The 13,413-nt window shown below is 54.5% G+C and overlaps 1 protein-coding gene across 4 annotated transcripts in view; it reads right to left on the minus strand.

Moving 5' to 3' along the window:
• The window catches only part of MYOM2 (myomesin 2), a 106,267-nt gene that overhangs the window by 61,408 nt on the left and 31,446 nt on the right, over positions 1-13,413 (minus strand). For all 4 annotated transcript variants that reach the window (XM_032413728.1, XM_032413727.1, XM_032413730.1 and 1 more), the window contains 7 exons: positions 13,109-13,270; positions 10,433-10,571; positions 10,127-10,284; positions 9,034-9,126; positions 2,590-2,678; positions 2,460-2,510; positions 29-193 (listed from right to left, as the gene is read on the minus strand). In XM_032413728.1, the coding sequence (XP_032269619.1) occupies positions 29-193; positions 2,460-2,510; positions 2,590-2,678; positions 9,034-9,126; positions 10,127-10,284; positions 10,433-10,571; positions 13,109-13,270 (857 nt within the window). The remainder of the gene's footprint in view (positions 1-28; positions 194-2,459; positions 2,511-2,589; positions 2,679-9,033; positions 9,127-10,126; positions 10,285-10,432; positions 10,572-13,108; positions 13,271-13,413) is intronic.

Here is a 13,413-nt window from a genome sequence, read left to right on the forward strand (position 1 = left end):
CACTCGGCCGTGCCTGCCCGGTACTCACCGTCTCTGTACCACTCGGCGCGCGGCTGCACCCTCTTCAGCTCTGGTGTTACCAGCAGTGTGCACTTGAGAGTAACAGTCTCGCCTTCTCTCCTGAAGGTGACCCCAAACTTCTCCAAAAACTGGACGTCGAAGTGCATGTACGGAATCACGGACGAAGGGGGCACTGCGCAGATGAGGGGGACACGGTCACAGCAGGAGGGGCAGGCTGGTGCACACACAGCAGGTGCACCATCCCCCACGACCACACGCATCTGTGCCCTCCAGACAGCTGCACTGGGGGATAAACGCGTGTCCCCCAGATTCACACGTCAAAGCCCTCGGCCCCAGCAAGAAGGTATTAGGAGGTGGGGTCTCTGGAAGGTGATGAGGTTTAGCAGGAGGTCATGACGGTGGGCTCCATGAGGAGACCCGGGCTCTCTCCTCTGTGTGCGGATGCGGCGAGAAGGTGCCGCCCGCACCCCAGGAGGGGGGCCCCCCCACTCGGCCCACCATGACCTCTGACTTCTCCCCAGTTGTGAGAAGTAGATGCCTGTGGTCTGAGCCCCCAGGCTACAGAGCATGTGGTAGCAGCTGAGCTGACTGAGCCCCTCCCGAGGAATCGGAACACCCGTCATGGAGACACGGCTCGTCCTCCGGGCCAGAGGATGCAGAGGCACAGGGAGGCCACGTGGAGGCCGAGCCACGCAGCGTAGACCGAATGCCCCAGCCTGTGGGGTTTCGGGAAAGTCACCTCGGCTCTGAGCCAACAGCGTTCTGGTCTTCAGAACACACCGTGGTATGTTCATAGGCACAAAACGAATTAACTACATCCAGGGGTAGCAAAATTAAATCTCAAAAATATAATGTTTAGCGGGGGGGTACATTTCAGAAGAAAATGCACAGTAAATTTGCCAAACAAAAAAGAAAAAATCATGATTTAAAACAGGTGCACGCAGGGGAGATCTTGCTAAATGGCTGGGAACTTCCAGAGGATGGTTTCTTCCCAGGAGGATGTGGCGGAGGGGCGGGAGGAAGGAGGAGGGAGGGTGGAGTTTCATCACCTCCTGATGCCCTTAGCGCCTAAAAATAACCAGGGGTCACCGAAGTGTACATCTGCAATGGTTAGTTCTGTGTGATGCCAATTGGACTTTGGTTTTTAAGAAGCAATTGAAAAACAATGGCGAAATATTCACATGTGTTGAATACAGATGGTGAATACATGGGCATCTATTATGTTGCAATCCGTACGCCAAGTTTTTATTTAGACAGAATTGTAACAGGAGAGGGACCCGGGGAGGGCTTCTGAGCTCCCCGCCAGCTTCCTCGGCACGCCAGGGCCGTCCTCCCAGCGGACCCCGCATCGTCCGTGGATTCGGGGGGCACCGACACACACATCCTCAGGTTGCCCTGCCCCCCCTCCCCCGGGGGGCCCTGACCTTGTCCTGCTCGCCCGTCCGTGCTTGTGCACGACCCCCAAGCGCTGGACGCAGGACAATCCCGCACAACTGACGCAGACATGACCAAAAGCCAAGGACACACAGGTGTGTAGCGGCTGCCAGAAGGCTTTCCCCTCGGGCGCTGCTTCGATTGGGTCTTCCCTCACCCACACTTGACCTGTAACATCTGGACCCCAAATTATGACACAATCAAAGCTGCTGTGGGGGCACACAGTTACTCTTTGGGAAGGGCAGGTCAATCCTGAACCTCATTCCCAAGCCATTAAAAAGCCACAGTACGTGGGTCTACCAAGTCCTGGTCCTAGAGATGCTACGGGCACGGCTGCCTTCTCCGCGCCCAGCGGCCTCGGGTCAGCCCGGCGTCCCCGCCTGCCGGCTCAGAGGGACACCAACTCGCCCCATTGCAGGGCCACTGCAGGTCACCCTGGGAGCAGGGCACGGGCGGGTGGGCTCCCCAGCACCGTGGAGCAGCGCGGCCCTGCATGCACACTCCCAAGTGCGGAGAAGGAACGCTTTAGCGGGGGGTACAAGCCAGCGGGGACAAGACACACACGCTAGGGACACGTCACACCCCTCAGCAACAGGAACGGCCAGCCCTCTCCAGGCAGGTCGCAGCCGGCCTCGGAGCAAACACCGCCTCACATCCTCGCCCTGATCTACGCGGCTGCTTGCTCTAAACGGGCACGGAGATTCGGCCTGGGGGACAGGACACTATGACAGGAGCTTACATTCAGGTCAAGGATTTGGATTCGCGTTTTTCCGCCCAATTCAAAATGGAACGTCTCCCAATTTCACCAGCGTCTTAAAATTCCACCTGGCCACGGAATGATACAGGAACAGACTATCCGCGGACTAACACCACCAGGGAAGACTTGGGAGAGTCTTTTGAAATATGATTTAAAAAAAGATTCGACCCTTAGAAATACTTTTTTTGTAATCGCAAGCTACGTCACTACACATTTTTCTGCACACAAAGGAAAACCATTGACTTACATCCAATCGGGAGTCCCACCGAGTGGAACGGCTCCTCGTCTCCGTGGAACCCTGCGAGAGAACCGGGTGAAGGGCACGGACAGACGCAGGAGGCGTGAGGCGTGCCCCCCACCCCGGGAGGACGACTCACTTCTCACCACCACGGCGGCGTTGGTCGACACCTGCCCGTACCCGTTCGTGGCCACGGCCGAGTAGGTTGCTGTATCGTCGAAGTTTGCCCTTGGAGAGAGAAAGCAAGGCAGTGTCCTAAACGCACTGTGGGGCTGCTCCGGAAGCCAGTGACCCAGACTCAAACACCAGCATTCTTCGAAAGCCACTTGTGTGACCTGGATCCTTTGTTCATGAGTGATTTGTTTAAGAACAATGCCAGTCCCATCCTCGGAACAAGGTATTAATTATAGACGCGGCAAGGTCTGGCTCCAGACTACGGTTGGCCTTTGTCTTTGAGGGAAACCGTATGGACGGACATTTCTGAAAAGCCTGTCTCATCCTCAAGGGGAAGTCTCTCCTCCCTGATGGTTCCATTTTCTACGTGGGTAGAATTCATGGCTTTATCTTGCCAGTGGGAAGGCTCCACGGGCCTCAACCTCCAGGAAAATCCACTCCACCTCCCTCCCTACCAGGGATTCCCGTGTGTATGGGAGATTATCCCCAAACCCCAAAAGATCACCCAGATATGAAGCAGCCACCCCAGGGTGTTCTGAAGGTGTCTGAACCAGACCCGCCTGAGGCAGCCATCATTAAGGAGTCGCAGGGAGGATGCACGTCACCCCAGAAACAACAAGGACCCAGCAACGACCAGACCCCAGTCCCTCCAGGGTGGAGCTCCTCTGCAACCCCTCCCCCCCAGATCGATCTTACAAAAGCTGAAGCTTATTTTCTTGGCTGCGAACTATGTTCCCACCAGAAAGTGTCACCGGGACCAGGGATGTAAGGAGGAGGATCTGGCATCTGCTGAGCTTTTTTACAAAATACCAGACGCTCTGCTGGTTACTTTTACTTTAACGTATCCTATGTAATAGCCTCCAGCGCCCTCGAAAACACACACGATTATGTATTGACGTGGTGAGAACGCTGACACTTGAAGAAGTTGGGTAAACAAGGTGCACGTAAATCCAGGAGCTGCGCTCTTTCCGGCAGCTTCCGCCACCTGTCCAAGAAGTGGGTATCAGGACCGTGATATTAATCCGGGGAGAGAAATTACACACAAAATCCCACACGAAAGATTAAAAAAAAGAAAAAGTTGACTCCAGGCTTTCTTTGAAAATGCGTCAAGGAGCCAATACCCCAGAGACAAACCCGTTCTTAGGGGATGGTTAGTAACTTGACTTTCTTCCCTATTCCACTTGGAGCTGAAAATATTTCCTTTGACCAAAAAGCACACAGTGTCTCCAGTAACGGGGAGAGGAGGCTTCGGAGCATTACCGTTCCGCACAGCGCGTGCACCCTCAGGCACACAGACCGTCAGGGGCGGCTGGGGCAGGGGGTCTACGCAGAAGGCATGATTACTTCTCTTCCTTACCCTTAAGCATTGCGCTTCTGTGATTTCTTCTAAACAATGAAACCATTATATTTTCATCAGTGCATTCTGTAAACAGGAAGGTATCCTTCTTCTGGGATTAGCCGCACACCTTTCCCTCCAACCAACACCCCACGGGCTATGTCACGACAGGTAAGAAGAGGGAGAGCCGGGCATCCCACGGGCACAGCCGGGAGCATCACCGGCCCAGGCCACCTGCAGGGCTACATGGCACCCTGTGAAAACCGCTTGATCCAAGTCTCCTACCTGGAGCCTGACTGCAAGCGCACAGGGACTAAGTCTTAGGAGGAGGGGCGACGCGGCCGACACTTCCACGGAGCACAGAAAGCAGGGCTGGTCCGGCCAGGGGCAACCCCGCTCAGCCGAGACACTGTCCCCCGGCCAGTGTCCCTACCAATCCCCAGAGGGGGGCGGCTCCTACCGCTACATGGTCCGCGAGTCCTCAGAGTGTATAGAGATCTCACTGGCACTGTCCAGTCGGGCATCGTATTCTTGATCCCTCTGCCACAAACCCTTCTGGGTGGGATTTAATACCAGTGGTTCTCAAACTGTCCCCCAGAGTTTTCAAACCAGACCTCCCCCAGGGAGGGCAAGGTGGCCCACCCACACGGCAGCTCCTCCCACAAGATCTTGAGCTGGTTTTCCAGTTGAGAATAAGACATGGAGGAGAACCACCTAACACGTTAGCACTGACAAGCTTGTCAAGGGACCGATTAGCACATGGTACTTAGCGGGAGGGATGGGCTGGGGAGAAGGAAGCCTGCACTTAGGAGCTGGAACGTCCTTTGGTGTGTGGATGTGCACGTGTGCATTTCTCCACAAACGGATGTGCCCGTGGCGTCCCCTGGGGTGTAAGGAAGTGCATGCCCCAAAATACGCAGACCTCCTGCTTTCCTGTAATTGTCCCGTGCATCCCCATGCCCCATGGAGGGGATGCACAGGACACACAGCCCGCTGGTGTGGAGGTGTGAGTCCTCACTTCTGTGATGTTTACTCTTATTACATTGTTTCTGCATTTCTCCTTTGCAAGTGTTTTATGTTGCATAACATACACCGGGACACACAGAGATGATCAGCAAGCATACCTGCCTGGACTGGGGCCTGGCTCACCTGTGCCGCCCCGTGCTGGAGCCGCGTGCGGGCTGCGGGAAGGACGGGACCCGGGCGCCGGCGCAGAGTACAAGCCAAGGGGTGGACAGGCTGGGCATGCAGATTTTGAAGAGCCTGTGCCCTACGCAAGATTTTGTGCACAGGTAATCTGGGGACCCATATGCCTTCCCACGCCCCAGCAGGACTCCGTTCCTCTCTTCTCCTCAAGGCCACAGCAAGAGGCAGCATGCAGCCGGCCCCCAGAGCCTGCTTCTGGCCCGTTCTCCACGCTGTGAGAAACTGCATGCACGTGGTTAGGAGGCAGAGGGTTTTATGTTCTGTTTGGACGGGTTCCCAGGATAGACAGAGGTCTCAATCTTCACCAACTTCCATGGGGCACTTGTGCATCTCCAAGTCTCGAGGTGTCCCCCAGGCAACTGCACGGGAGAAAGTCATGCCCTCTGATCTCCTTTCAGGAGGGTAATCGGACAAACGCTTACGTCGCCTGTGACCTGTCCTGGGGACTCGGGCCCAGCGTCCTTCCCCTGGAAGCCGTGTCCACACTGGAATTTACTGGAATTTAAAACTCAAATGAGAGTTTGCATATGGAAGTCTAAACTAACGTGCCCAGGAGGTCAGCCTGGCCGCGGCGAGGGAGCAGGGGTGGTGCTGGACACAAAACCCGCACGAGGTCACCCTTCGCGCTTTCATAAAAACATGAGCGCGGCATTAAAATTATGTGAAGAAACAGGACTCACATTATGAGTCCCCGGGGAAAATCTTATGAGCATATAAAATCGTGTCGATTACAGTCTAAGTTCGAACAGCACCAAAGGGTCAGAAGCACTTGAAGAATTCAGGCAGCAGCCAGGGAGTATTCATAGGGGCAAACGTCACCCCGGCAGCCGAAGGGGGAGCTCCCTCCCTCCCGAGCCGGCAGCACATTCCACCGCACTCAAAACGGCCACGGATCAAATGATGGCAACTCAGCAGTTTGGTATGAACAGCTGAGCTGTGTGGAGACAGCAGATTCCCCCTTCTCTCGTCAGCTGCGGACAGGGTCCCGGGCAGATAGGAGTGCTGGGCAAGTCCGTCTCTGCAAACTCCAAGGGTGTCTGATGGGGACCTGGGCTGCTGAGCCACGGACCACGGCGTCCCAGGCCTCAGTTTACAAACTTACAGCTGACAGACTCACGGGTTTGTCAGTGCGCAGGTTCAAAGCTGGTATTACCCCAGGATAAGTGTAAAAGTTTCATACTTGAGAACGGGAAATGGTTTTCCCTTGTAAATGCAGTTGTTAACTCGGAAGCGAGCTGGGTGAAAACTCGGGCTGACCTAGGGACCCCCAAACGGCCACGGCTCACCCGGGTACAGAAGAGACAGCCTGAACTCTGCACTCTCCACAGTGAAGGCGATGTTCTCCTTCTACACAGTGTGGCTTTCTGGCTACTCAAATAGCCACATGTTTAGGAAATCAAAGGAGAGAACCTTATTCTCTGAGAATTACAGCAAGGGGCCAGGGTGTTCCAACCCCAAGGCTTGCCCAGAGGGTGTCCCCTCAGTTAGGGCCGGCCTGACCACCCTGCTCCACCCCACATCCCGGCCCACCCCACACCAACAGGTCCCCTCTCCCCACGCCCAGTCCCCTGGCCTCCTGATCTACTATATAATTCACTTTTTTATTGTGCTTACGGTTCACCTCCTTACGGCAGATTGTAAGACCTCAAAGAAGAGGGCCTTGGTTTTGTCCCGTGTCCCAAGCGCCTGGACCAGCGCCTGGCACACAGTAGGTTCTCAATGAACAGCCCCAGACGGCCCAGAAGGCCTGGCCCTTCAGCTTTTTGAAACAGCCCCACATTTACCTGGGAAACCACTTGTCACAAATGTTCATCTTAATCACAACCTTCCTACACCTGTTCTGAAGAGTCTGCAGGTGGAGAGCTCGTTCTGGTGACGGGGAACCGGGCAGGCCTCCTCCAGAGGCTCATCCCAGGCCGCGTCCGACGGGTGAGGCAGCCGGCCCGCCGCCCGCGTGAGGAGCGGGGAGGCTGAAGAGCCTGGTGCTGGCGGCCGGCCGGTGCCCCCCGCAGGTGCGGCCTGGGAGTGCTGGGCAGGCAGCGCCTGGAGGGGCTCAAGCCTGGGCTCCCACCCAAGTCCGAAGTTGGGAACCAGAAGGAGGAAGAACTCAGGCAGGAGGCAGAGGAAGACCCAGTGAGTGCAAGGCAGAAAAGCAAAGAAACGCGGTAAAACCATCCTCCCACGGGGTGGAAACGGGGACATGGCGAATTCTCTCCTGGACCAATGTGGGTCAGGCTCCTCTGAACCTCAGCCCTGGGCCTGGTCCTCCCGTGCAGGAACCCTGCCGAGTCAGCTCAGGGGGACCCCCCCCCCATGTCTGAGCAGATGCCTCACCACCCCTCCCCAGATGAATCCCATCGTCTGGCTCGCCTTCAGCAAGAAGGCTGTGAGGCTGGTCTGGCAGAGTCCCAACCCCTGATGCTTCCTCTCCGTGGCTTCCCTCCGTGCTCCCACATGCTCCTGGGGTGCACACCCCACTTCCCTTCTGGTGTGCGGGCCTGAGCCCCACACTAGTCACACAGAAAGAGCACATCAGAGTAACCCTTTCTTCAGCAGAACCGATGTATAAAAGTTCTCAATAAAAAAGGAAAGAATCCCCTCGGTCGAAGAATGCATCAGGGAGAAGGTTCCGTGATGAATGCTCTGTCGTACTAACTTGTGACTTCTCCGAGTCACCTTGGGGATTATTCCAGTGGGACCATTTTACTGAGAATTATTTTATTGCAGATTATTTTACCTCTAAGTAAACTGAGCCTAATTATGATGTGGTCGCTCTACAAGTTAGTAATAATAAAATCAATAAAGTTATATATCCCAATGTCTTACTGATTTTTTGCATTTATATTAGTATCCCTCATCTTTTCCTGGTAAGGACTTGATATAACTTACTACACACACACACTCACACACACTCACCACATGTTTACATAACATACGAAAATATATTTGGTCTTCATGATCATTCCCATTAAGCCAACAGAAAAGATAAAATTTTTTATCATCTGTCTCTTGATAATGACTTTCAGATAAAAATATTACAATCCAGGAAGAGTTAATGATCCATCCAAAGTCACAGGGTACACGGTAGATCGGGGATCCAAACCCAGGTCTCTGGTTGCAGTCCCTAATTACAGTGCAGTAACGAGCCCCATTTACCTGCGAGATTAACAGCTGAGCCATGTGAAAATGTCATGATATACTGTGAGAAAAGGGGGATTGCACCATGTTATGATCTTCTTATGAAATAAAAACTGTGTGCACACAGAAGCAGAAAAAGAAATGCAGAATCTCACCTTTGAAAAAAAAATCTAAGTGTGTGTGTGTGTGTGTGTGTGCACATGCCGTGCAAGGAAAATGAAATGCTATCTTTACAGCAAAATACTGATGCTGTGGGAAATATGAATGATTTTTATTTTCTTTTCCTCATCTGTATTCTACATTTTTTCAATTTATGAAAAAGATAGAAGTTGTATTTCTTTGAGGAGCCTGAGTTTAGTTAGGGACTGGTCCCCAAACCTGGCACGCGATGCGCCCCCTGCTGGGCAGGTGTGGGCAGTCTTCTGCATCCACGGTCAGCTGCGCACCCGAACGCCGCCGTCTGTCCCTGAACCAGCCATTCTCTTTGCTCCCAGAGTGGGAGCCTGGACAGAGCTGCAGGTTGCCTACTGGGGGTCCCACACCAAGGACAGCAAGCTTCCGGAAGCTTCCCCCACAGCTTAAGTCAGAAATACCACCGACGTCCCATGGCATAGAATGGACGTGGTGCCCCCTGACCTCCTGTTTCTAACTGTGAGGTCTCTCCTGTGTTTGGATCACTGAGTGTTTGGAGCAGCTGTCCCAGGGCGCCCGCCATGCCCAACACCTTACCTGTTGATCTCCAGCGTGTGCACGCCGTACTTGCTCTCGATTCTGTACTTGCCCGGCTCTCCTGCTTGGCAGATCAAACTACCATTCTTATACCTGCACGAGGGAAACACGTTACTGCAAAGGCAGAAGGCAATTTGCATTTTGTCCCCGCCTTCTTCAGGGCCCCTAGGGATGCTATCGCCCTGCGTCTGTGAGCTCCACTTCCCAGGACCTCAGGCCGGCACAGCGCAGTAACTAGGGGTGACCCAGGGCCCATGTCTGTCTGTCCGCTTAGTAGAGAGCAGCTCCTGCAGAATTCAGCCTATCTGGGCCGTCCTCAACCTACGGCAGAGAGCGCCACGGGTGTCCTCGGACTTCGTGAGGAATTCAGGATAAATCATTCCCTAAGAAAAGAATGTTGCCAGTGTTAGCTGTGTCCCAGGCCAGCCTCTCTGGGGAGTTCTACGGGATCCTGCCTGCAGGAAGCTGGCCTCCGCGCCCCACCCGGGACAGCAGGACCTCGTCTCCCTGAGACCGAGCGTGGGTGGGTGGCTGTCTCCACAGCCTGCCTGGCGAACAACCACAGAACCTGGCACTAAATTTCTGACCTGGGCTGAGCGCCCCAGTCAGGTTACGAGCAAAATGTGTATGGTCTCTGCGCAGGCCATAAACTTGGGGAATGTTATTATCACTTCCAGCAAGTGGGGCAACAACCATAGGTATGCAACAGATGGAGAAACACAAGGGTCTGGGGCCTGGAGACGATGCTGACGTCGCCAGGCGCAATCGACCGCAGCACCACACGCGGCCCCACCTTCCAGATCATCTGAAGGAACTTATTCTTAAATATAATTCCTCTAAAACTCAGCTGAGTCAATTTCACTAAAATAAAAGCGCCGGCAAGGCATTTATGGTGGCCATTCTGTGAGTGTCCCATGTGCATGTCCCATGGCGTTTCACACACGGTGGGCAATGGAAGGGGGTGTGTGCCCCGCGATCCCTTCAGGTGGCTCTTCTTCATCCGCACATTGGCACCAGCTGTTACCAGATCCTCGAGAGAGAGTGCAGTCCAGCCCTCCTCGGACCCAGGGGCAGGCCGCCCGCCCACACTCACCACTGCACCACAGGGGTGGGAAACCCTTGCACGGTGAAGCAGAGCTTCACAGACATTCTCTCCCAGACGGTGTGGGACCTCAGGCGCACCAGGATCTCGGGGGCCCGGCGCATCCGCTCCAAGTAGGAGTGCCTGTGCCCGGTCAGCTTGTCCTCCACCTGCCCCGGGAAGCAAGGACAGGTCAGCGCTGCAGGAAGGGGCGTGGCACGGGCACGCAGGGCTCTCTGCCGACGGGCCATACGCACGTCATGCGGACAGCCCACGACCAGACCCGCGCCTCTCAAGGAGCCCCAGAGGTCCCCCTACCATCTCCTGAATGACGTATTTGTCCAGCTTGTCCTGAGCCTGTGTGCGCGCCAGGTGCACGTTTTCCTCCATCTCGGCCAGATCCCGGAGGAAGCGCTCCCGCTTGGCTTCCCCATAAGAAGCCACCAGAGACTGGTACCTGCCGGGGCGAAGAAGCGACGTTACTCCCGTGACACAGAAAGGGTGAGTGGTCATCGAAGGTCTGGAGACCACACATGCTCTCCCCCAGGATTTTCTCAAGTGGGGAGCAAGAAGAGGAATGCAGAAAAGCTATTTCGGCTTAATTTTATCTCTTTCTTTCAAGACTACGGGCTGGCCAGAGGGCTAGTACCATACACAAAGCAGTTGTATGAAGGGCAGACGTATGATTCGTGAATAAAACAGTTACGGGAGAAGATGCGCCAACCCTCCTTTTACTGGGAGGGGCGCACAATCACACGGTTCGGAGGCCGGCGCTCTTCCGCGGATTGCTGTGAGCAGATGTGCGCCCGGGACGCGCATAATGCACATCAGGAAGAGACGCAGAGCCACAAAGGGAGTCTGAGGCCCCTAAAAACGGACTTGTTTACACCTCTGGACCCCACGACGACTCACACATGCTCAGTAAAGTCTGTACCTCGGAGCAACTCACTCCACCTTCTCAGGACGCCGTCTCCCCGTCCCTACGGCCAGGAGCGTGGCCGCCCGGGGGTCTGGCACCCAGTGCTTAGGCCCTGCTGGGCTGGCATCTGTTTAAAGCCAACACCAACACAGACAATGTAAGGAGAGCCTGAACCCCACTCCCCGTGCGCTTTCTTCTGCACGGCGCTCATAAGAACCGCCTGTTTTCCTGGGGAGGCTGCTGATTCTGAATGACTGGAGGGCTGCATGAAAGCCTCCTGAATCAACAGATGCAGGTAAGAAGTAAGGCTGTGTTCCAGAAGAATAAAAGGAATTCAATAAAAAATTCAGCTTCTTGATCTGTAAGAGTCGAGAGTGAGGTGCCGTCGATCTGGCCCGAGTGCCGTCTTTGTGCGCCCAGCACCGCCCGGCCCACTGCCACGCCCGCCTCGGCCTCTCCCGCAGAATGTCACCCATCACACACTGACGCTTAGTGACGAGCCCCGAGGACAGCCTGGGCATGACGCACGGGGGCCCGTCTTTCACCAGGACAGAAGGAAAAGCATCTAATCTCCTGTATCCTCCAGAAGGCCGTGCTGAGATCTTCAAAGCACGCCGATGCTTCCGTGGTTTTTATTTTATACAGAGACATAGCAGTTAATCAGAGTGATGCACCCACAGATTCATCTTTCGAGAAGGACCCGTTTGTCCCATACCTTAAACTAGGATCTGCCACAGGAGGGGAAGAACAAAATGAGCTGGAGAGACCCAGGCTATAACCCACATACATGCTGGGGGTCAAAGGACTACTGCACGAGCGTAGCCTTGTGTGTCTCAGAAAGACTTCCAACAGTGGGGATTGTCCCAAAGTCATTATTGCCAAAACCATGTGAATCACGGTAACCCACTCCCTGACCCCTCCAATTAACAGAAGTTGACATTCCCCCCATTCACTCCTGTGGAAATTGAGGAATAGAAAGTTTCTGTGACATGCTCAAGGTCACCACAAGGAATAATTAATAAAATTATAAAGGTCTAAACTTCTCACTCCCACACCCACACACTAAATAAATATAGAACCATTTTTTAAATAGTCCAGTAACAGAAAATCCAATTTTGGTAATGTGCACATTTTGAAGTGATTCTCTCACAAAAGAAATCCTCACTTTACCATAAAATGTACACGGCAAAATTTGCAGAAGGCATCTAAAAGATCGTTCAAAGTGCAAAATAAAGCCTGATCTTTCCAGCTGCCCATTTTTGTTACACAGGTCCCTTCATTGTAGTGCAAGGTTCAAAATGAAACATGTTTGCCAAATTCTCATTTTCTCCTTCAGGTTTTAAGTGTGTTAGAATACAGAGAACATTTTCTAGAAATAACCGGGGGAGGTGAGGGGGAAAACAGAGCAGGTATAACAAAAAGTGTTCATGAGATGCTTCACTATTTTGTTCTTGTAAGATCACCACCTGTTTCTCTGTGATCTGGAAACAATTTGAAGACTGACGTCCTCATTAATCCACGTCATTCCTGGGACATTTTCCCCTATGAGCTGAGTCCCCTGCAATGCCTGGCACGGCCGTCACAATGTGTCCACTCAGACGCCCGCTGGAAATGCCAGCCTGTTTGGACGATCACCTTGCCGGCCAACAGCCTCACTGCCCTGCGTTCCAGCTAAAGAGGCTGTCGGGGGAAACTCCACATGAACTTCAACCTTTCAGGTCTCGGCGCTTTCATGGGAGAAGCGTGGGACAGGACAGCGCGCGGACACGGGATCACCGCGTGCGTGGCCCCGTGGGCAAGTTCGGTTGTGCAGAACGAGCTGGAAAATGCCCCACATGGTTATGCTGTAGGACTCACTGAGCTAGAGACGGGGATCAATACGCCGGGCACCGCACAGCGGCAGCCGATGGCCTTCGCAGAGGCAAGGGTGACCCTCCAGGCTCTCGGGCGGGCTCTCGGCTAAACGCCCGTCACCATCCCCTCTGTGGCCGCAGACCCTCCCCGGAGCCCCCGCCGCGGTGCCGTGACGCTGCGGTGCTGGGTGGGGTGGGGCGGGAGAGGGGGACAGAGCTTACCGCCTCTTCTTCTCCTGCTCCTCCTCTTCCAGCGCCTCGGTGCTCAGTCTCTTCGCGCAGATACTGCAGGTCGCCCCCCGAAACGCCGTCTGGCCGGCCGCCCTCTGGGAAGACGACTTCTGCGAGACAGACTTCTGGGAAGATGAGTGGCTGGAGGTGCGCCTGGACGGGACGCGGAAACAAGCCGACGTGTTAGAGGAGGGTGCACACTCATCCTAACAAACCACACCCCGCTTCTCCTGCACGCACGTCAGCCTTGAACCGTGCCGGCACACGAACACGAATGAGCACGGGCACACACGTGT

This window comes from Phoca vitulina, unplaced genomic scaffold (genome assembly GCF_004348235.1).
Source record: "Phoca vitulina isolate PV1807 unplaced genomic scaffold, GSC_HSeal_1.0 scaffold15, whole genome shotgun sequence".
In the NCBI taxonomy this organism is placed as follows: Eukaryota; Metazoa; Chordata; class Mammalia; order Carnivora; family Phocidae; genus Phoca; species Phoca vitulina.